The sequence below is a fragment of the Tachypleus tridentatus genome, chromosome 12 (genome assembly GCF_004210375.1).
Source record: "Tachypleus tridentatus isolate NWPU-2018 chromosome 12, ASM421037v1, whole genome shotgun sequence".
In the NCBI taxonomy this organism is placed as follows: Eukaryota; Metazoa; Arthropoda; class Merostomata; order Xiphosura; family Limulidae; genus Tachypleus; species Tachypleus tridentatus.
The window spans coordinates 93,105,814-93,131,027 of NC_134836.1; the positions used below are offsets into that span (position 1 = coordinate 93,105,814).

The window sequence follows — 25,214 nt, forward strand, 5'->3', positions numbered from 1 at the left end:
TAAAATATCTTATAACGAAAATTTTTTATTCGTCTTCTTTAATTGGACACTTAAGACTTCACTTTACATCTTCTCCAGTAGGAGTCCACCAAACCGTAAGTGACAGTCAAAAGCTTCAGTTTGTTTTATTTCAATAGTAAATTCTAATTGAATCTATCCCTATGCTTAACAGAGTCACTAAGTACACTTTAAAATAATCTCTTCTCTTCGAACAACTACGATAACAGATGAATAGGAACAAAGGGTGGAGCCTGTAGTTATAATTAATTTAGTTTTCATATTAACTTCTGTCATTTCAATCTCTAACTTAGAAATTTTGTTTACCACAAATAGCAATTTGTTGTATCAACAATAATCCTTTACTACTTAATATGTCAAACGCACTCTATAGATTCGATTATAATTTATTATTCAAACCAATTAAAGCTTTGTGTTGTCGTTTATTATTTGTGTTTTGTTGGTGCTGTAAAGAGAAACTTTGAACATCCAATTAGAGAAGAAAAATAAAATGTTCAGTGTTATAAGGTCGTTTATTACTGTCGTTAAATTTTCTTTTATTCTCCAATATGCAACACTGAAATAGAATAATGTATCTTTACTAAATGAACTTTATTTATTGTTATAAGTTAAAATTAATAGCTACGACCTTATGTAATTAACTTTTCAAATCTACACCCAAGCTCTTAAACATTCCTTTTTAAAGTATAAACATTGGTTGCGTAACATAATCTTAAACATAATAAGAGTATTTTATATTAAAATGACGAGATATAACACACGAAAAATCAATTCCAAATCATATACTGACAGAAAATCGATAACAATTCGATAACAATGCCCCTAGTGTGAATGTTGCCAATTTAATAACAATGTCCAGTCAGTTGTGTTTAAAGGACATGGGAAAAAATTGATGTTTTAAAAAACTGTTTTTTAAGTTTTAACCTCCCACGGTTAGCGGTATAACATTGCATTGTTTTTATCTATTGTATTTGGTCACATTATGTTTATCTAGTCCATCAAAACAAACCTAAAGACCAAGTATAAAACTTCTATTTTTCGAATATTTCGTTCCCATACAAGTACTGATACTTAGAAGTGTATTGTGACTTTCTATTGGTTTAGGTTTTCCTTAAGAGACCTCAAAGACAAATTAGGAGGTCACTCGAACGTACATTTTGCAATAGTATATCTAAAATGAGAAAAAACATGCACTGAACTACGAGGAATTACAAAGTATCAAAACGTGATAAGTTGCATTACTGTCTGGACATAGTTAGGACGTTACCCATTATTCTATGATGACTAGCCACGTGCAGAAACAGGTGCTCATACGTAAGGCTGAAGCTCACCATAGACCTCACATAAAAACAGCGATGGTTCGGGGATCGAACATACACACGCCTCCAAACCATGGCCATTTTTATGCTGCTCTACGAATCCATCTTATTCCTCCGCTGTTAACTCTACTATCACTCATCCATTACAAAGGAAGTGACGTCATGACAACCGTCTACAAATCAAGGCCCGTGTGGTAGAGCAATTATCTTGCTTCCTGCTAGTGATGCAGGTATGCAAGTGTCTCCTTAAATCGCCTTTCATACAGGTAGCAGGGGTATTAGAACACCTGATCAGTAGCCGAGCGAGCAGCATTTTATATGTATATGTGTCTTGATGTGAAGTCCATTGGAATAGCTATTCTCACGTTGAAAAGGTAAGTTCCTTGTGCGATCACAGCACGTCTTACGATGGTCACCTTATTACTAACCAGAGTTTGTTCTAGTTAAGACTTATTTGTGCTTATTCTTTGATTTTCTAAGGTGACTCAGAACTATGACGTTCTAGTTGACCTCTCTTGAGGTCACTCACATAGCAAACAGTAGTTTGCAAAGTTCAATTTTTTTTAACGATTTAAATTAATACAGTACTGGATCAATGTTTATACTGATTATTCCAAATTGCAAGCTTTGTGGGAATTTTTTTTTCTCAGATCACGATTTTGTTTAAGTAATTTTGAACGTGTATTTTTCATTTAAAGTTGTTCATAAACTATTATATTTGTGTTTTCATAGATGGTACTTCGTAATACTTATATAATTGTTTGAGAATCCATGAAATATTACATGAGAAAATGATAAATTTGTTAGAAGAGCGACAACTGATGTTTGAAAATCTAACAAGAAATCAGATAAAGTCGAAGAACCTTTTTTTTTTTTTGAGAACTTCAAGATCGAACGAATTTTGTTTCAGGTTTATTTACTCGTTTGTCAGAAAGATCTGATCTCACACTGATATCACTCTGTTTTCCCCCTCGTTTCTGATCAAAATTACAGATAAACCAAAGTACCCATGTTTTCAACGTTTAAAAACAACTTATACATTCTCCAGTTGTGGGTTGAGTTATGCAAAATTCGTACTTCATGAAAAGATTTTGATATTCTTTGCCTAATAATGGGTCTTTACGTATATATATGGTAATACCTTAGTAATATTTGTTACTACGTTTAAAATAATCCAAACATATTAGGTTGAGGAATAATTCGTGAGCGTTTTTAAATAATTTCATTCAAGCATTACATGTAAGACTATACAATACTTCAATGCATGAACACATTACACCCAAAACATTTATTATGATATTTTATTTCATGTAATACCTGGGTATATAGTATGCATTGTTTTAAACGAAATTGCAAGAAATTAAATGCGAAAAGCAGATGGTGTCGAAAATGCTCGATTTTGTCCACTTGGCATTCCATTTAATGAGCTGAAAATGAAAGCAAAAATTAAAGACATGAAAATCAAACACACCATCTATTAGAGCAAAAACTTATCTACCAAATGACATGAAATATTTTGCGAAAGCGTTTCATTTATGAATATATTTTGTTAACTTGAAAAAACGCTCACGAATTATTTCTCAACCCAATATATAACATCTTATGTTTATGATGTTTTCACGTCTTTATTTACGTCACATATTAAAACGTTTTATCTTACCAAATACCATGTATCCACCATTGTTTTTGTGTATTCCACAAATCTTAGTGTACGATGAAGTCTCCAGTAATACAGTTTGTTAACGTAACACTATCTCGTTTTGTTTGTCTGTCCTTTATAATGTGATGCCTTTAGCCTGGATTTGTATGCTAATGTAAAGTATTATCACAGTATATAAATTTTAATGTAGCATTCCTTATGCTGCACTTCTTCCTTGAGCAGGCCTTAATTGTTCACTTTTATGAAGTAATCTTAAACGTGTGATATTTTCGACTGTTTCTTATGAGATTTTCCATCTGGATGATGTAAACATGGTTGACATTTTACCCGTGACATAGAGTTTGAAGTTCTCAACTGTTTCTCCTTTGTCTGTTTTCGTTCATTCTGTACTTTTACCATGTGATATGGTGAACACGTACACTTTGCTATTATTTTTATATTTGATGTTTTAATATTTCATTTTGCAAAACATTAGCTTCACGTATATCACGTACTAAGTTCGTTCTCTGTAATAAAGTTTAAGGTGTTCTTCATTGGCATGTTTCACTAAGAACTCTCTAAGCTCGTATCTGAAATGTGCTTAAGATCATATACGATTCGGAAATATTTCAATTCCAAAACACGGATAAACTTTACCAAAATTTAAAATTAATCCACAGTTCTTATTGTTTTGTTTTTATACATTGTGGCACATAGCATTCCAAAGTCCTCTAAAACTTCAAAGTTTGTATAATTTTCGCGTCTTAGCCTAATAACATAAAACAAACAATTTATCATTCTACTCGTATCATTTAGCAGTACATATTCCACGCATTACTAATCTATGTGATGTAATTTCGCCATTACGCTTTGTACAGCGGCAAGTTTCAAAAATTAATCTTGGCTTTTCTTACTTAAATCTCTTTTTTTTTTTTCATTCAAACACTAATATAACATGAGTGTGTTACTTATGATTTAGACCATGTAATTTTATCAAAATATAATTCGTTCGATATCTTGTCTTTCTTACGCTCATTTTGTTCACATTTATCACGTTTCAATTCTCTGCTAAATGTATGTTTAACTGTATTCGTTTTCACGTTCTCTATGATTATCTGTTCTCTGTTTCGTAAACCACATTTTGTTCTTCGAGATATCCTATACCTATGTATCGTACAATAAAGAACTGCTCTCTGTAGTATCTTAATTGTGGTGTTTTTAACTAATTTTAATACCCGTTAGATATTTTACTCTCTGCGTTTGGTTGAAGAATACTTTAGTTCCTAATAAAAAGCATTTTATAAAGCAAAACTACCAGGGAAAGGAAAAGCTACGTTTCTGACAGTTATTTGAAATTAAAATACTGATGAGATAAATATTTTAATTTTGTTTGGTAAATGATATCTTGTTTTTATCTCGAAAATACAAGAAAATTCTGTAAGAAAACTCTCCAATGGCTTAGCGATAGGTCTGAAAGCTTATAACGTTAAAAATCAAGTTTCGATCCTATGCTTGTGGGAGTAGCATAAATAACCCCTAGAGTATCTTTAATAATAATAATAAAACAAACTAACTAAAGAAAGCAAAGAAAACTGTTATATTTCTCTGTGTTTAAATACATGTTAACTTACATTCTTGATACATAATTTGAATTTGTATATAAATTAATGAGGAATTTGCGCTACATTTATGTCTTGTAATTTTCCTTTGTTTTCTCAAAAATTTAACCTCCTACAAATATATAGGTTTTTGAAAGAACGATATAATATTTTGTAGCTTTCATTGGTATTAATACATTTTTCGATATATTACATACAAAGATGGTAATTATATTGATTTATCATTTATTTATCGGTAGATATATATTTCTTTTTGCCCCTCATTGGCAAGCTAGAAACCGGTTTTCGATATCCGTTGTGAGCAGAGCACAAGTAACCCATTGTGTAGGTTTGTGCTTAATTCCATACAATCAATGAGTATTACTTTTTCTCGAACAAAATATAAATATTAGCTACGTTTCAGAACTATATGAACTTTTTTTTTATTTTATATTTGGGTCTAATGTCTTAAAATAGTAACTAATAAACTACAGCTAAATTGTGGCAGAAAGGGGTTGACACTTTTCATGAATGTTTAACAAAGGAAAAAGGCTGATGAGTTGTGATTAATTATATAGAGAATTTAATTCTTTTTGTTTAAAGATCGATATTTTGATTAATGGGGTTTTATATCTGTTAGTAATTCATCATCTTTGGTAACACAGTGTACTCAGAAGAACACCCTAACGAGCTATGAAAGTCTCGGATTGTTGACTTTCCCAGGTTGCGTTGAGTTTGTTTGTTTTGGAATTTCGCACAAAGCTACTCGAGGGCTATCTGTGCTAGCCGTCCCTAATTTAGCAGTGTAAGACTAGAGGGAAGGCAGCTAGTCATCACCACCCACCGCCAACTCTTGGGCTACTCTTTTACCAACGAATAGTGGGATTGACCGTCACATTATAACGCACCCACGGCTGAAAAGGCGAGCATTCGAACCCGCGACCCTCAGATTACGAGTCGAACACCTTAACCCACCTGGCTATGCCGGACCCTGCATTGAGTTAGAGATGAGACAGACAGCCACCTGGTTGTCACCTCCCGCTTTAAACACAAATTAGAAAATAATGCTATATATCTTGAAAGTATGATAGTTCATGTAGTGACGGAAAAAATGAAACAAACTTGATAAGGAATTTTAACTTTATAATTAACTTTTTATCCAAAATTGCTAGCTTATTTCGGAAACAGGGAAAGTATAAATATAATTAGAATCTCATTCGTAGCCTACTTCTGATTTTGTGTCCCATTTCAAACTGTTTGCTCTTAATAAATCTCGCTCCTTGAGCTAGTCACATACACCTAGAACAAGAGATTTTAAACTCTCTACTAAGATTTGTTCGTGTTAAATTTTTACACAAAGCTATCTACGTTCGCCGTCCCTAATTTAGTAGTGATAGACCAGAGAAAAAACAACTAGTTAACACCACCAACCGCCAACCCTTGGACTACAATTTTACCAACGAGAAGTGAGATTGACCGTAACATCACGGGTGACAGAGTGAACATATTTGGTTAATGGAAATTTGAACTCGAAGATCGCGTGTCGAGCGCCCTAATCATGAGACCATAGATTTCTACCAACGTGTACTAGAAACTAATATTATGGAAAGAAAAACAAGAGATTTTCCCTCTATCGTGACAATAACATCTCACGTAATATAACACATAATATATATATATAATCTAATTTATATAAAATAATAGAAGTATATTCACTTTAAAATGTAATAATAATGTTTTAATATATTTAGTTTTAGTTTAAGTTGAAAAATGAATGCACTTTTCTACGTTATATGGTATATTAAAGATTTCACTCTATTTCTGTGTTCTATTCTACTTTAATGTTACTACACGGTGTAACTTTTTTTATTAGTGTACACTATTTTCCTTTTATTTCTAAGGTACATTGGTACAATGTATGACTACAGTCTTATGACAGTATGCTATGAATGTGTATGATTTCATAATTGTGTGATTGTATAATTCTGTGTACGTGTCGTGTGTATGTGTGACTATATGGTTAAAATATATTGTGAGGTGTATGTTGGTTGTTGTTTCTTATAATTTATACCTTGACACAGCTTAATAGTTTAGAAGAAAGTATTCTGACAATACGTTTTTGGTATGCCATAAGTATATGCTAAGATTTTGGGTATATTATAAGAATAATGGTTTGATTTTTCAGATTATATAATTTCTTAGTAAATAGTGAGATATATATTTTTGACATTTCCATGGTGAAATACAAGGTGTATAATGTGTTATACTTTCATGGCGCTGTATTAAATATATGTACAGTTATATTTTCAAGGCCTTTGTCACTTTTACTACATTAACATTTTTCGTGCATTATTATCAAATCATAAAAAAAATTGAATTTTTCATTTCAGTTTGTTTATCCGTTTGTAGTTAAGCACAAAACTACATAATGTGCTACCTGTAATCTGTCCATCACGTGTATCAAAATCTGTTTGTAATGCTTTAAGTTCGCAGACCATCCACTGTGCCATTGGATTTTTTTCAGCAGAAACTGTAAAATAACAAACAAAAAGCTAATATTTACAATACATGAATACAATGTTTCCTTACCTTTTGGTTTGTAGATTTCTTTATATACAAATTTAAGAAAAACTTGTACACTATAAACATTTCATTCTTATAATTTTAAGAGATATAAGATAATAAATATACCTAAGCGATATTGGTATTAAATGTTTAAGACAATTTTTACATCATTTTAATTTCTTTATTTTTTTTAACCTACTAAGCGGCAGCATTAACATCTCATGTGTTCACTTTCCTTACGAAAACCAAAATGATTTAAATCATTAAGATAGGAAATAACGTGTTTTAAGATTCAAATCAAGCAACTTCTCTCTTTACAAATTAGCATTTAGTTTTATGGTAGGTTTTTGTATACCCAAGGTTTTTAATATCTAAATAAGTCTGGGACAACACAACAAAAATATCCTTCCCTGTTTCTTTATTTTTGATGTATTCTAATAGTCAGAGCTACCATACTGATTATAGCACAAATTCTAGGTTTGAGATTTGCCAAATAAAAAAAGGAAAGAACATATTGCTGAAACAGCAATTTTTTGTGTTGTTTTTTTCGACTAAATAGGCCATTTGCCCTGAAGGACTTAGTCAATCGATTTTAAAGACCTGCGGCAAGTGATCCAAACATGATGATATCTACAGGTGTACCGTGCTCTTAGAAAGAAACAAAAACTCTCAAGATTTGTGTTGTTTATACTTCAAACCGGCACTGTCATTTAACAGCAACCCACAGAATCTCCGTTGTCCGCCATCCTCACTTCTCACCAGGAACTTCAAGAGATAGACTACGGGCATTCCTGGTAATAACTTGATGCAGGGCGAACATACTCAACTCTCGGTGAATCCCACCTTCACCATGATGGACATGTCTCCTGGGTTTTCCTTTTCAGGGTCTCCTATCCCAACAGACCCAGAAGCCAAAAAGAAACGTAGGTGATTTCATTCTACAGTTTTAATTTATATAATTTGTAATAAATATTTTCAGTGATATTAGCTGGTTGTCTACAATATCACAATACTTGAAACAGATAATGGTATAGTTGAACAAAATGATAAAGCTGTCTGTAAACTGAAGTAATTAAATATTACGTATTTTTATAAGAATATTAAGAGCTGGGATTCGAAAAATCAAGAAAAGCATTTTATTAAAATATTATTTGAGAATCTAGTAATAAAAATGGATATAAAAATATTTCTTTTATCAAATATATTTATTGTATTTTTCCTACGAATGAACACAAAACACAAAGATTCAACACCTGCATAAAATTAGTAACATAACCATATACATACTGCATATTTCAAACGTTTATAAACAAAATGCAAAATGACCCTCATGATAACATAATGTTTATGACTTAGTGAAAAAATAATGTATTACTTTCAATTTTTTATATATGGATGATATATGTTTTTATGTTACATTTTTAAAATATGATAATAAAATAAACACACTGAATCCATAAAGTCTTAAAAAAAACCATACGTCTAGAAGGAGCCATTAATCTCAAAAGACTGAATGATAAATTTCAAATGCATTTTTTAAGGTTTGAAATTCGTTACTGAAGAATGAAGGTCTTACGAAAGCGCTCGATTCATCTAATTTTTTTATACTGTGTGATTTAGTATTATGAACTTATTTTGTTTCGATATTGTATATACACACTATTTTAGTAGCGTACTTTATATGTTATGTTATATGATAAAATATAAAGTACAATAACTCATGCAAACTACTGGCACCTAATTCACTGTTTTTGCCGTATTTGATAGAGTCACGTTCACAGGTTGATATTTCTGAATCGTTTCTTGTATGACTGCTTCATCAAGTATATTGAGTTGAACTCTTTCATTAGATCAAAAATCTACGCTTGATTATAGTCACATCAGATAGCGTGAGAGATAATTCATGCACGTGTGATTTTGTGGAGTAATTCTGATATTGATCAGTAGTAAATAACAGTTAGCACTAATCAAACAAATACACAATCTGTTTAAATGGACAGAATAAAATTGCAAAATGATATTACGGAAAACATAACAAAAGACAAAAACGGGGACTAAAATAAATAGTATATATGTCGCCTTTTAAGTAGAATAAACCTCTTGATATCACTCAGTCAATCATTTAATACAAGATGTAAACTGAAGTATTCTGGAATTATCTTCCTACATTCATCTGTGCCTAAAAGTTAAAGAAAAGAAAATAAGAACTTTATAATTTAGCACAAGGTTTCCCAACGGCTGGGACGCGGCGAAATACTGAAAAGATCTACCGGAACTCAGTAGCTTTTGGCTCGGGAAGCACTGATCTACCGAACAATATGCTTCCCTGTAGCCTTAGTCACCAGTAATTTAGTAATTTTACAAAAACCTACACTTTGATTTCTCGCAGAGTTTTAACTTTATTTCGGAAATTTATGTAGTTTGAGAACTTAGTTCTTGATTCTAATCATTAAGAAGCCCCCTAGTGGCTCAGCGGTATCTCTGCGGACTTACAACGCTAAAATCCGGGTTTCGATATCCGTGGTGGGCAGAGCATAGATAGCCCATTGTGTAGCTTTGTGCTTAATTCAAAACAATAACTAATCATTGAATTTTATCTTTAAAATGTTTCTTTATGTTCAGTCGATCAATTTTTGTTTGTTTAGTGTAAAGATGAACAACGACTTATCTGTTATGCGCCCCCCCCAGCGCGAAGATTGACTCCCCTATTTTAATCCCTTATCCTTTCCATTGGATTATTATTATTTTCATTACATTTACATGTTTCGCTAAACACGAGTGTAAATTTGTATTCTTCTAGCCTCAGAAACGCTCATTTTTACGTTTATTAGACTGTCATAAGACGTCGAAATTCTAGAATGTGTTTTCCTTGGGAAGCCAAAAACAGAACGATTAATTTCCTAAATGATACATTTTGTTCAGTAATTACGTATATACGGGTTGTATTTCGTTGTGGTTGTAAGGCAATAAGGCAGGATAACTTTATTCTAAAACCAAGCTTACTTGTTTATTCTTTTCTGATAGCTTTAATTAGGGTTAGAAATGTTTGCTAAATGGACGAATTGGTGGCCTCGACTTTTCATGTCCGCCTGTTGCTTCACTGACATTTACATGTATATATACATGTAACAAAGATGAGAAGACCACGACATCCAGTAACGTAAACTATTCATCTTTACTTAAATATATTCGTCTGATGGAGATACCGTAGGAATATAAAACACATTTTAAATAAATAACTTGAGTCAGTTAATAAGACTTCCGTTTGAACCAATCTTTTAAAGCCTTATCGTAAGTCATTAAAAAGGCATCTACGATATGAAAGGATACTGCGTTTTCATTATGTTGTATACTACGCTTCAGGAGGTCCGGCAATACAGTTTCAAGTTCTGTGTACGTGTGCTGTGTATAAATGTTGGCGTGGTTGCGTGTTTTGTTAGAATAAGTTTTGAGAATCTGGTAATTAAGACAGATAGAAATCACAAAGTTGCACAATAGATTGATTCTATCTTAAACGTGTACTCCGTTTGGATCGAACTCCGAATTTTAATTGTTTAAAAGTAAATTTAACCTACCTTATGTGTACTTAATAAGTGTTCACTTTTCTACTCTAGCTCCTTGATCAAACAAAATTTCAATTTACGTTTTATCTATTTCATCTATATTTTATCTATATTTATCTATCCACCTGTTTATGTTTTCCTTACAACAAAGCCACATCTCGCTATATGCTGAATCCACAAAGGGGAATCGAACCCCTCATTTTAGTGTTGTAAATCTGTAGGCTTGCCGCTGTACTAACGGGGGGTACCTATCCATCTATTGATTCACAAATATAGCATTGTAACATTAAAGCGCTTCAATTATATTGCCAAAAAACCTCTAATTTATTGACAACGTTTGTTTTAGCAAAATAATAGTATAATAGTAGTATAATCTCGCCTGTCTCCCGATGAAACAGCATTAAGTTTGTAGACTTACAACGCTAAAATGTAGGGTTCGATTTCCAATGATGGATAAATCACACAGCCTAATGTGTGTTTGCTATTAAACAACTAATGATTTTACTTACTGTTAAAGTTAGGTTGTATCGCTGAATAAAAATAATTTATACGCCAACATAAAATTTATTCTGAACAAAAATAAGTAACGTTATCACATTAATAATCTGTACCTGAAGTAACAGTCATCCTCTCCTCAAAACAAAAGCGTTACTTAAGTGTCCAATTTTTATCTTAAAGAGACAGCTACATTTTTTTCTGCCCAAAGCTACAATGTTATTAAATGACGTCACTGTTATTAGATGACGGCATTAAAGCAAGACCACGGAAGTTTTAAACCACGCCCCACCTACTGTCTTGTACGAAACTCTATATTTACCTTTGTTTGCTTTTTTCGGGTGGTTGATGAAATATAATTTGTTTTCATACATCACATCTGTTGGCTTTATTACAAATAATGTTAAAAATCCTACTAATTTTTTTCACTCTTTCTTTAAGGAAACTGCGTCAAACATTGAACATTTTCATGAAAACAAACACAAAGTAAAGAAAGTTGTGTGTGTGTGTTGTGATTTATGGCAGCTTGTGTTTTATACTTTAAAAGATTATCGTAGTAATATTAAATTATTCTCGCAAAATTGGGTATTTTCTAAGGTAAAGACTTTAATATTAAAATCTTTTGATTTAAATTTTCAATAAATTAGCTGTCAAGATATTTCTTATTCGACTCTTAGTTCGCAACTTTTACACTTTACCGTTTAAATCATCTCCCAAAGTCAGACCGGAAAACATATATCTCTACACAGAGCTACACAGGATAAGTATATTAAAGATGGTGTGACGATCAAATAATATATTTTATTACAATGTTTAGGCTAAATTAATTTTCCTGTATGGATTCCACTTCAACTCTAAACGTAACAAAGTTAGATATGCTGATAGAGCGAGACGTATTCTTAGTCACTAAAAGCAACAATTGTCTGGTACTTACATCAGAGAAGAATATATCAGGTTATCCCTGAAGTAATGTCCGATTTTAGGTTCAGAAAATGAGAAAGAATTCAAACGATTTTAATTGTTATTTAATCAAAAATACATGTTCTATTATTATTAATTACTTTCTGCTAACGATTTACAAACTTCTGAATGCCACTTCTATAAAATTATTGGAGTTTGGAGGAAAAGAATGAAGAGAGGGTAGTTTTGACATCTTCAAGTTTTCCAAGCTCTTTCCCATCAAAATAGTTCTGCAAACTTCGGAATAGATGATAACCAGATGGGGTAAGGTCTGAAGAATAAGGAGGATGTGGAAGTTTTCCCAGTCTAGCTCTTCAATCTTTGCAGATGTGATCCTTGCTGTATGGGGTCGTACATTGTCCTGATGTAACACAACACCTTTACAATTGATCAAAGCAGGCCTCTCTTCTCTCAGTTCAACACTCAAGCACTCTAACTGTTGACAATAGAAGTCTGATATAATCGTTAGGTTGAGTAGCAGCAACACAGAGTGAATCACACCAACAATATCTCACCAAACGCTTAACAAGACTTTCCTAGGGTGGAGGTCCATTTTGGGCTGTGTCTTAGTCAGTTGTCTGCGGCACTTAACATTTTTTATAAAATATTTATTTTTTCAATTTCAGTCATTAAAAATGTCATTGTTGTTTTGAGTTAAAAATAAAGCTACACGATAGGCTATCTGTGCTCTGCCCACCACGGGTATCGGAACCCGGTTTTTAGCGTTGTAAGTCCGCAGACATACCGCTAAGCCATTGGGGGGCTAAAATGTGAGTTACGTTCACGAGAATGCGGAAAAGTTCAAATGTTCACTCTTGTTCTAAGGTTGGTTTCTGTTAACTCATTGGGGACCCATTTTCCACGTTTTGACACCTTTCCAAGCTGTTGTAAATGACGGTAAACTGTTGAATGAGTTGAATTAAGCTTCTGTGCTAGTTATTCAACTGTTACAGCACAATCTTCATCAAATACAGCCAGCAGCAAGTCGTCATTAAACTCAATAGGACGACCTGAACATGTCGCGTCATTTAAGTTGTAGTCACCTGATCTGAACTCTGAAACCACCTTTGACATTTTCTTTCATTGAGAGACTCCGCACCATAAACATCTTGAATGTTTCGTGTAGTTTCTGTTGCACTATTGCCTTTTTTAAACTCATAATGTGCTTCTCAGGTACATCCATCTTCATAAGGGTTTATTCCATTAATGATCTGAATAGGTGGAATTGGGTTAGTTTCTTTTATTTCTCTGAACATTTTTATACATGTCCTACTACATATTTTGGTCATTAAAGCCTTTTACAAAGACAGGAATTGTGATGTACTTTCTGTATTAAATTTTCGGGCATTACTTATGGGATGACCTGATAGCATTGGCTAACGACAAACGCGAGGGGCTTCTATCATAATGATTTTACACTTATATATCACCCGTATTAATATCAGTACCAACGCTATAATATTTATCTGTACAGAATAAGAGGTTAATAATTTAATATTATGATTTTTGAATTCAATTCATAAAAATTACAAAACAAATTGCAATATTTCAATATTTTTATATTATTATTTATAAGAGTCATCTGGCCAGTTTTAATTACAAAAAAAATCTGTACGTTTGGTGTTGCTCTGTGTCCTTTATTTCAAACTTCGCTTACCTTTCGCTGAACTATTAAGAGGACAAGTAAGATATTTTAATCGATTAAAGAGTTAGTAATGTATGTGTCAGAATATTGAGCTCTTATTTGTTCACAGGTCGTTTTCTAGCATTCAAAATCTAAAACATATTAAGATAAAATGCTCAATAATATATATTTTAATCAGTTCTATCTATCCGGTACACACGTACTTGTTATATAGTATAAATATGCGTATTTCATTTAGCAAAATCATTCAATAAACAGAACATCACTACATCGGTGATTGCGAGAAAACCCACTTGTAGAGAAAAAATATATATGTAAAAACGGCTGTTTGGGTTGAGAAAATGTTTTATGTAGAGGAGCGAACAACGTTTCGACCTTCTTCGGTCATCGTCACGTTCTGCTTTGGGACAACAGATTTTGGCACCTGGCATGCCCTAGTGGTTAGAGCACTCGACCGATAATTTGCAAGTCGCGGAATATAAATCCGTCGCCGAATAACTTCGCCTTTGTAGTCGTGAGACGACACCATCTGATGATCAATCCTATTATTCATTGGTGAAAGAGTATCCCAAGAGCTGGCCGTGAATGGTGTCAACTATCCACCTTCCCTCTATTCTATCACTTCCAAATTAGGAACAGCTAGAAAAGATATTACTCAAGTATCTTAGGCTGAAATTCGAAGGCCTGGCATGGCCAGGTGGTTAAAGCACTGGACTTGTAATCCGAGGGTCGCATGTTCGAATACTCGTTACACCAAACATGCCTTTTCAGCCGTGGGGCGTTATACTGTTATGATCAATCCCACTACGCATTGGAAAAAGAATAGCTCAAGAGTAGGCGGTGGGTGTTGATGACTAGCTGCCTTCCCTCCAGTCTTACACTACTAAGTTGAGGACGGCTAACGCAATTAGCCCTCATGCAGGTTTGCGCGAAATTGCAAAAACAAACTGAAATTCATCAACGAATAACGATTATGCATATGGATAAACGTGAGTGTTACAATAAAAAGAAGGGAGATAAGAGTTTATCATAACGATTTCATTCAGTATTTTGCGCGGTCTTCTGTAGATATTAAAATATAAATGTTTTCAAACTTAACAGTTCTTATAAGTTCAAGTCGTGACAGGCTAGACACTCCACACACATCAAGCGATTTATAATTGTATGTTTATTGTTCATCAATAAATCCTGTGCAACATTGATAACTCTTCGGATTTGTAACGCTAAAATCAGAGGTTCGATTCCTCTCAGTGGACACTGTCTGGGACCTCATAGTGCTAGAACTAGGGTTTCAATACCCGTGGTGGGCAGAGAAAAGATTGTTTATTACTTTGCTTTGTTCTTAACTTCAAACAAAAAATATTTGCTACAACAAAAGACAAACATACGATAAATCTTAATTTTAGTTAGTACTTTATAGAAATTGTTTATATGCTTGTAAACACAGATTTATAATTCATGTTTTAAAGATAAACAGAAAAACAAGCTATTGTTGGCGTGCGTTCATTCAAAAACTTACACATTTGTTTGTTACACTAAAGTGTATTTCTGAATTTTCGTTCATTTTTACATTTCTAAATAGCAAGACGTTGAAATATAAATTGAATTACATCTAACATATCTTTGTGCCTCGTTTCTTGAGGCTCACAAAACGGGTAAATTAACATACAGATTTATACAGACTTTTCTCTACGTTAAAAATTCTCTAATTAGCAAGTTTTCGGTATTCTTGCCGTAGTTTTGATCGGATAACAATATACCAAAATACAATTATTTCGCATATTTTGATTGCGTATCTTTATTTTGAGGTTAATTTGTACATACAAAACGAAATCTTCAAATAATTCTAAAGTAATTAGATTGTGAGCATAACAGCATAATTTTTTGTTAAACACTTTATTGTCTTTCCTCTTTATGCATGGCCAGCTTGGTTCGGGCGCTCACCACGTAATCTGAGGGTCGTGGGTTCAACTTCCTGTCACATCAAACATGCTCGCCTTTTCAGCCGTGAGGGCGTTATAATTTGTGGTCAATTCTACTATTTGTTTGTAAAATAGTAGTTCAAGAGATGGTGATGACTAGTTACCTTCTCTCTAGTATTACACTGCTAAATTAGGGACGACTAGCGCAAATAGCCCTCGTGTAGCTTTGCACGAAATTCCAAAAATATATATATAATCTTTATGCTGAAGATCTTCGGTCACGTGAAATGACCCAAATTTAGAGGAAAAACGTCAAAGTCGAAAAACAGATTGGAGGCGCAAGACTATGTAACCCTAATCGAATTTAAAAACGCTTCTTCTTTTGATTGAAAAAACGTGCTCATAAGTGAAATCTGTAGAATCCCTTGCCAGGACACAAACATAGAAATAAAGGAGACTGCTTCACCTGTGGTCTTTGTTGGGGCTCCTTACCTTTGGATTCATGCTGGAGTAAAGCAAGTCATGTTAACTGAAAGCGAATACATGATGCTGAAAGTGAAGAAAGAAGAACAATGAGAGTGAAAACTGTCCTGAGAGGTCAAAATCAAGAAAGCAAATCATACGCTATTAATAAGGAAGAATATAGAAACACTGAAACCTCTATAACCAATACTACTATTTACAGCTGTATCTTTATTCGTACTTCAAGGATTTCAAATCTGAAAAAAAATTCAAATAGCAGAGCCAAGAAGTTTATTTTTTAGCAATCTGCGCCTTCTTGGACGTAATATTTCAAAATCTGGCGCGACACCTAGAGAGATATTTTTTTTTGTGGCCTAAGGACTTAAATAGAATTAAGGTGTAGGCATTATCTGTTTAAATGAATGTATTTCCTTTTAGATTTTCTAAAAGACTCCACACTTTCGCTTTTATGTTTCCTTTCATATCGCAAAAGGCATGAAAATTAAAATATGAAACGGTTAAAATGGACGTCCTCGAGTACTCCGTATATTTCCAATTTTGTAGGAGTTTGCCTGTAATTTTAATCTTTCTGACCATTGTCTAGGCTTTAAAACAGAGACTGACAGGCAACTTAGAAAATTTACTATTCGTCTGATATTGTTATACTCGTATAAGAAGTGTACTGTTCATTCCGAATTATTGTACTTGTTAAATACGTGTTATAAGCGCTCTGCACTGTTATTATTAAATACTAAAACTGATAATTATACAACCCTCTCTCTCTATGTATAATACGCTCTCATTTCTTTACATTTGAAATAAAAGAATACTTACAAGATTTATGTCACCTAGATCTTTTTAAGGTTCTTCGTACTGGCATATCTAATACAACTTGTACAAAGAGCCTTTGTCAAAAAGGAAAGTTTATTTCGGGGGGTATTATTACTTTATCAAAGTTATTTTTGTTTTATTTGCCTCCATCGTTTAGGTATATATAAATCACAAGAGAGTGATTTGTTAAATTACAGTTTTTTTCCCTAGTGACACATAGTTAATGAAGACAATGGAGATTATAATGTTTCATTTAAAGTTTTTGTTCCGTACACCACATCTGATAACTTAATAACTTCAACTCACTTTAGTTTTTGTTTAGTATCTCAGGCCTTCCGGCTTACGTAAAATAGGTTATTCGTTTGATAAACAATTCAAATGGAAAGGTCATGTACAATATTTCTAACTATAAAATTGTTGTTGTTTTAAATTAATATCTATTTTAGTTAGTTAAAATAAACATATGCTTATTATAGTCCATCAATAAAACTATGCTTATTACTCCACCAATAAAACTATACTTTTTATGCTTTATCCTCGTAATCTTACACTGTAAATCAATTTTTTGATTAATCGTAAGACTTTACAGAAATACAAGTTAAAGAAGGATTAGCGGTAATCTTGTGGATTCACAACATTAGAATCCAAAGGTGACGCAGACAGCTTGTCGTGCAGCTTTGCGCTAAATTAGCCACAACAACGTGATCCTCATGAGTGCCAGTCGTAAACACCTCTTGGATGTTCCTCCATTTCAAAAACATCGTAAAGCATAAATTAAATTATCACTCAAATTAGAATTTCTTGTGCAAAACTTAAAATGTATAGTGTATGTTATGTTAGATCAAAGCCACATCGGACTATCTGCTGTGTTCACTAAGAGGACTCGAAGCCCTGATTCTAGGGTTGTAAATCTGAAGATTTACCGCTGTCCCACCAGGGAACTAAAAGTATAGAGAAGAATTTCACTGAAAATTTCAAAATTTTGACGAAAAAAACGTGCAGTGTTTTTCAAAAAGTACCAGTAATGCAACTCAATCATGTAATTTTATCACTGTTTCTTTATCAGGCTGAGCTTAGTTAGTGAAGTTCAACTTGCAAGTTGTACAAGCTGACAGAAACCCAAATATTTTAAAGTATAAAATCATGTTATTATTTCTACAGCAAGAATAGTCATTCCTTCAGGTCATCCTATCAGGCAGAAAAACAATTTTAACAAACACAAAACACCTTCCACCCTCTCTCCTGCATAATGCAACTATAATCTAAACGCTATGTTTGCTCCTACAAATCGCGTACTGTTCACTGAGGATTTTCCCTACATATAATAGTGTATTTATTCACTCAAATAGTTCAGCTTTGATCATTTTTACTCAAACTGTGTAACGTTTCAATTTACACGATTAATTGTTAAATTTTTAGCACACTTAAAGCAGCCAAACTTACATTAAACTTAGCCTCCTGATGATTTATGTGGTGATGGTGGTCCCAGTCATGTACCGTTTACATAGTCCCTGAGTTACAGATCATGAAGCGGACTGCAGTGCTATGTCTGGAGGTCAGTTGATTGGTGTAATGATTGCTATGACTGCAACACCTTTTTCACGAACAAACCTGAAATTATATGAACAACGTTATAATTTTTTACTTACACGTTTTTATTTGCTTAGTCATGAACTAGATGAGACACTTATAGATCGTATCTTTAACCACACGAGTCTAGACTTTATATGTAAAATTTTTCTAGTAAGTTTCTCTATGATAAAAGATAACCTTCATAGAAGCTTCAAAAGCATAGAATTTTATTATTAAATAACTGGCATTGAAGGTACTATATACATGAGAACCTCTAGAGCGATAGAACAACAGCACTGATAGAAGTTTCACGAATATGAGTTTATACACATGGAAAACAGTTTTGAAAGATTTTACAGATATATACGTAAGTCTCGATAATAATACACCATAATATTGATCAGTTTTCGCGAATAAGTGTTTTTATTAATAAAGGTTTGCTTTCAAAGATACTACGCATTTTAAGTTTTCTATAGTATTAAAGTCAGACTTTGAAATATTCACTAAAAATGTTTCTATTCATAAATCGTTTTCTTACAGAAGGTTCATGCATGTTTCTTCTTATTGCTAAGGCCCTTATAACGCTCCCACGGCTGAATAATGGTAAAAGAGTAGCCAAAGAATTGACGGTGGGTGGTGATGACTAGCTTCCTTCCCTTTAGTCTTACACTGCTAAATTAGAGACGGCTAGCGCAGATAGCCCTCAGTAGCTTTGCGCGAAATTCGAAACAAACCAAACGTGTTGCTAAAACTTTATGAAAAGAATATCACACGTAAAACTACGTTACATTTATAATATATTGCTAATGTGCCAATGGTTGGCTTGTTATTTATAGCGCCTGACTTTCACCAACTCATAAAACGTTTTTTTCAGGTTTTATTAATGTGGTTCTCCTGATTATCATTTGTTGATTTTAAGTTAAAACCTAAAGTTTTCCCTTTATCTTTGTATACAGTAAAACAAGAGAATAACACACATCGACTCAAAAACTACTTCTATGTAAGAAGTAGTATCACAACCACTTTATTCTAGAACTTGAATTACGTCCACAAACCAATAGTCAAGTATCTCCAAAGTGGTTGCTATTTTTAGGCAAAGATTGTTTGTTTGTTTTGAATTTCGCGCAAAGCTACACGAGGGATATCTGCGCTAGCCGTCCTTAATTTAACAGTGTAATACAAGAGGGAAGGCAACTAGTCATCATCACCTATCGTCAACTCTTGGGCTACTCTTTTATCAATGAATAGTGGGATTGACCGTAACATTATAACGCCCTCACGGCTGAAAGGGCGAGCATGTTTGGTGTGACGGGGATTCAAACTCATGATCCTCATATTACAATTCGAGTGCCTTAACTATCTGGCCATGCCGGGCCTTTAGGCAAAGAAGTTGTTGGTGGGGGCTTCATTGTATTGTAAAAAACAAAACACAAGAAGCCTGAAAGATCTGGCTGGGATTCGAGACAAAAACCCTAAAGCTGAGTGCCTTTCTTGTCTCAAGATGTAGAAACTTAAGTTGTTGTTTGTTAGGTACAAAAAAAATTAACACCCCACACAAAAATGTATTCACCCCCCTCATCTTCACCCATCCAAATGGCAAACGGATAAACGTGCACAATTAATGTGAAAACAAATTACCATCCTTTGTGAAACACGCTCATTCTTATACTTCAATAAGTCCATGAGCCAGTAGCCAAGGTTTTACAAGTGAGATGTTTTATCATGCAAGTGGAGCTTTATTATATTACAGAAAGGGCCGAGCGTGTTAAGGCGTGCGACTCGTAATCGGCGGGTCGCGGGTTCGCATCCCAGTCGCGCCAAACATGCTCGCCCTTTCACCCGTGGGGGCGTTATAAAGATACACGATGGCTTTCTGTGTTAGCCGTGTCTAATTTAGTATTGCAGGACTAGAGGGAAGACAGCTAGTTATCACTACACACCGCCACCTCTTGGGCTACTTTTTTACCAACGAATAGTATGATTGCCCGTAATATTACTACGTCCCTCAAGGCTTAAAGGGCAAGCATAGTTGGTATGACGGGGATTCGAACCCTCGACCCTTTGTTTACGAGTCGAGCACCCTAACCACCTAACTATGCCTGGCCTTGTTTATATTGAATCGTGTCTTTCTCTCTTAATTCGTAATATATTAAATTAATAAATCGACGCATAGCTCAGCCACTGCTCAGCAACTTTCTTTATATTTTATATAAATAAGATCAAGTTGTTTTCTACTCACCGTCTAGGTCTTTAATTACCACACAACAAAAGAGATTATTTTCTCTCAGTATTAAAACGAAATAAACTGATGATAGCAATGTTTTCTCCGAAAGATTACAAAAGAAAATTATTTATAGCTACAAATTTCAACCATCTGTCTTGTTCATGCTCAGCTCAAAATAAATAATGAACAGTAGCTATTAATTGCTCTTTTTATTTACAGTATAATTTTCTTTTTTATTACTTTTCATACCTTAGGTTTAAGGCAGTTCGTCTTTAAATGATCATTTTCCAAGTTTCAGGCAATGTCAAGAACTTGTTCTCAACTGATGGGTTACTTTTCGCAGATTGCGAAAGCCACTAGTTTTACATAAAGAAACCTGTTGTTGTTTTAACCGCTATTGCACATTTAATTTCTAGAATAATTTCCAGTTGTGAGTAAACTGTTTGCTCAAGTGGAAAGCAATGAATGATGTTTCTCAATGGAAGTGTATCATAAAATATTTCGTGTTACAAGTCGCGGCATTCCATTTAATTGTCTTTGTTGTGCTTCCTCAGCTTCGAAACTAATTCTATAAGAACTGAACATCATTATTAATAAGCTAATAAATGACTGGCAAGCGTTATCTCGAGATCTAAAGTTTTCAATAGAGTAACTTCGATGAGGGAAGAAAATACAATTGTCTTCATGATTACGTATCTTTAGTGTTCCGTTAGGGGAATATATATTCATCAAAAGCTCTTTGATCTTTTTTGTCCTTGGTGATATTTGACATGCCAGTTTCAGACTAGCTGCTGTTATAGTAGTCTTGCTATGTAGTTATGCGATGATGTAGGTTAGTTTTCACATCCAAGTTATATGTGCATAGTTATGCGATGATGTAGGTTAGTTTTCACATCCAAGTTATATGTGCATAGTTATGCGATGATGTAGGTTAGTTTTCACATCCAAGTTATATGTGCTTTTTACAAACTTCTGAAGTTTCACAATCGCTTAAGAACAAATAATGACTAGCCTTGCGTAGTAAAAACACATTTATATTTTACTATTATTGCAGGGTTATTGTTTTTTTGGGAGGGTATTTAATACGAGTCTGCGCAAGACAAGGAAACGCTTAAACTAATTTTTGGGAAAAGAAAACAGACAATTATAGAAAAGCTAATAACAACAAACCGTTACATATTTGATTGGTTCCATGATATTAATATGCTGTTTTCAGAGCCGCTTTGGTATCATGGTTGGATAAGATAAATAGATGCTTATAAACTGTATACTTTCTAGAGGACTATAAACCAATTTTTTCTCTCGTCTCTAACATCTTCGTACTTAATTATATCACTTAATATGACTATAATTGCAGAAATGTTGATTGTACAGAAGCAAGACTAAATTAGAAGCTTGGTTCTATACTAAAGGCTTGTATTTCAATACAGATTTACCAAAAGTTACAATCAACAATGTATATTTTCTGAGAACCAAGAACAGCTTGGTAATATTCTTACAGTGCATGATGGGTAATACATTAAACCAGACAACAAACTTTGTTCTTTTTCTTTTAAGTTTAAATACAATGGCTGAGATAATAAATAACTTATTAAACTCTGTTTTTTTGTGATGAGAACTCAGTTTTATTTTTCATTAAGTTTTAATTACCATGCATGTAGCTGTGTATCAATTTCTACAGCCCATATTTTATATTCAAGGTTTGCAATTTCTTTCTCTTTTTTTCCCAAGCTACAAAGTTTCCCGTCCGTCTATCAACGTTTACGCGCATCCGTTTTTTTTTTCTTTCAGGTCATTAATTAATATGACGACTTTTTTTTCGTCGTGTTGGCTCACGCTCCCCCGCCTCATTGAGAACCAACGTCTATTTTCTCTGATAAACAGTCTATCTGTAAGATTTTCACAGTGTTCTTGTTAACATAATCCCTTATGACTCTCCAGTTCATTCACATTTAATAAATGATCCCTGAAATCTAATGTAACTGAACTACAATCACGCGACTTCATAGAACCATTCAAAAATCTACAATTTTCAGGTATGTAGTTCGATAGGTGTGTTACAAAAATAAGAAACATCTACGTACTCTAAACAATGCTACAATAAAAGAATCACATGCATTATTGAGATAAAATTCAAACTTTAGCCATTCAAGATGGTGTTTCCGCCTTAGTAGTTCGGCTTCAGTAAGCAAATCACAACATCTTATTATTTGTATAGAGCTCTCTCTGTGGTACGCGAATTGGCTAAGTACTTTTCTATTGGTCGACAACGAACACCAAGCGTTTGATATCTTCATGGTTTACAACTTTAGCTGACTACGCCCGAATGTCAAAGAATTAATTGACATTGCTTCCGCCCTCATTGTGTCCACTGTAAATGACGTGCTCCTTTTATTGGGGTAATTTGTGATTTCCCTCCTTTATGTACTTCACTTTATGTACTATCGCAAGGCATACCACACCAACTGTAAAAATGTGTTGTCTATAGGCGTTGCTACGCGTTCCGCAGCTACACACCATTCATTGTTTTCTCCCTGGTAATCTTAGAAACTTTGCCCGAATAGATACGAGTGACGTCATCCAAATGTTGTCTTTACCATAGGCCACTTCCTTCAGAAACTATTCTTAATTGCATTCAGACAAAACTAAAAACCTTACATTATATGTTGTTTTTAAGTTTAATTCATTCTTCTTGTAAGCATATGAAAAGTAAAAAAAAAAATATATATATATATTATAAATATAGACAAGTTCCTTTTCTTTCAGAATCAGTAGACCAGATATTTTTTACACTCATTTCCGTATTTACACAAAAAGAAACTATAAAACCACCTAAGTATTTGCCAGAATTGCGAGGTCAGGAAAGGTTCAGAACATATTGTTAGCATTTCTGCTATAGCGGGATTGGGAAAGGTTAATTCAGAACATATTGTTAATAGTTTTACTATCATTTCTATATCATTGTTAGACAACCTGTTAAGAAACTTAACTCGTTGGTAAAAAACAACAACAACAGGTTAATATATGGATGTATTTAAAACCTTATTAATGAATTTAGGACGGTGTACGATCTTCTAAAACTTTACATCATATGTCCCTTCAAGTAAAGAAAACGTGTGTTTAACAGCATTACAGTTGCCATATTATTAAATTTCTGTTTGTCAGACAACTGCAGTTACAATAAATGTATTTTAATAACGCTTATTCAAAACGTTTTACACCCAGTCTAACATTCATTGAAACAACAGTTAATTGATTTTGCCCAATAATTTCGTTCAGAATTGAGTGAAAAAATTAATATTCTGAAAAGTGTGTAATTATTATTTAACGATTGCTTCATTTTAAATAATTTTAATCAACTATACATATTTTTTCGTTTAAGTTATTAAATAAAGAATTGGAATCTCCACTGTTTAAGGCTTAACGCAGTTGTTACTTAGGCCTAAAATTGCTTTAGACTAGTTAGGTTTCAGTATCATTAAGCTTATGCTAAAGCGTGGTTTTTCAAACAATGTTCCGCGGAGCCCTCAAGCTCTGCCATAGTTATCTTGTGGTTTCGAGAAAAAATTTTAGAATGTAAATAAGTGAGTTACCTTTCGGACATAGTTGCTTATCTAAATAAAGTGAATGTTACAATTCAGGGTACTTCAAAGCTCAGAGTAAAATGGAAGCACTTCAACGTACACTTGAATATATACTTATGAAAGAACTTGATTGCTTCGAAAATCTCAGTGATTTTTTACTTATGAATGAAATTTCCTTCAGTGAAGATGCGAAAGTTTCAGTCTTGCAGCACATATCTGATTTGTGTACAACTATTGGGGAGCACTTTCTTCCTCATTTAGAAAAGTTACTGTGGATTCAAAATCTCTTTCTTGACTCTGCAAATACCTACGATTTGCCTTTGAAAGAGAAATAACAGTCTATAAAAATTTCAACTGATTACACTCTAAAAACAAAATTTCAGCAGGAAGAAATTACATAATTTTGGATTTAAAAGGGCATGAAATAAGTAATAGAGCTTTGAAAATTGTGATGCGTTTTCCAATAACATATCTTTGTGAGCAAACATTTTCACTGTATACAGCTACAAAAACCAAATTTAGAAACAAGCTAAATATTGAAGATCGTTTGCGCTTACAGGTAACAACCATAACTCCAAATATTGAACTACTTTGTGAACAAAAGCAAGCCCATCCGAGCCACTAATAAATAAATAAGTGCACTGTACTTTTACTGATATAAATTTTGCAAGCAGAAATTTTTGAACAAGTAAAAAGAAGTAAAAATTTTTCTTCAAATATTGATATTTTTAATAAATTTATAATTTAAAAACTTGAAGTAAACCTTATTTGGTGCTAATGACCGATTGTTTCTATTTTTTAAATTAAGGCTCCGGAA

At 33.2% G+C, this 25,214-nt stretch overlaps 1 protein-coding gene across 5 annotated transcripts in view; it reads left to right on the forward strand.

Moving 5' to 3' along the window:
* The first annotated feature begins 7,934 nt into the window (after nucleotides 1–7,934).
* The window catches only part of LOC143234017 (uncharacterized), a 132,655-nt gene continuing 115,375 nt past the window's right edge, over nucleotides 7,935–25,214 (forward strand). For all 5 annotated transcript variants that reach the window (XM_076471014.1, XM_076471020.1, XM_076471021.1 and 2 more), the window contains exon 1: nucleotides 7,935–8,062. In XM_076471014.1, the coding sequence (XP_076327129.1) occupies nucleotides 7,945–8,062 (118 nt within the window). In that variant the 5' untranslated portion in view covers nucleotides 7,935–7,944. The remainder of the gene's footprint in view (nucleotides 8,063–25,214) is intronic.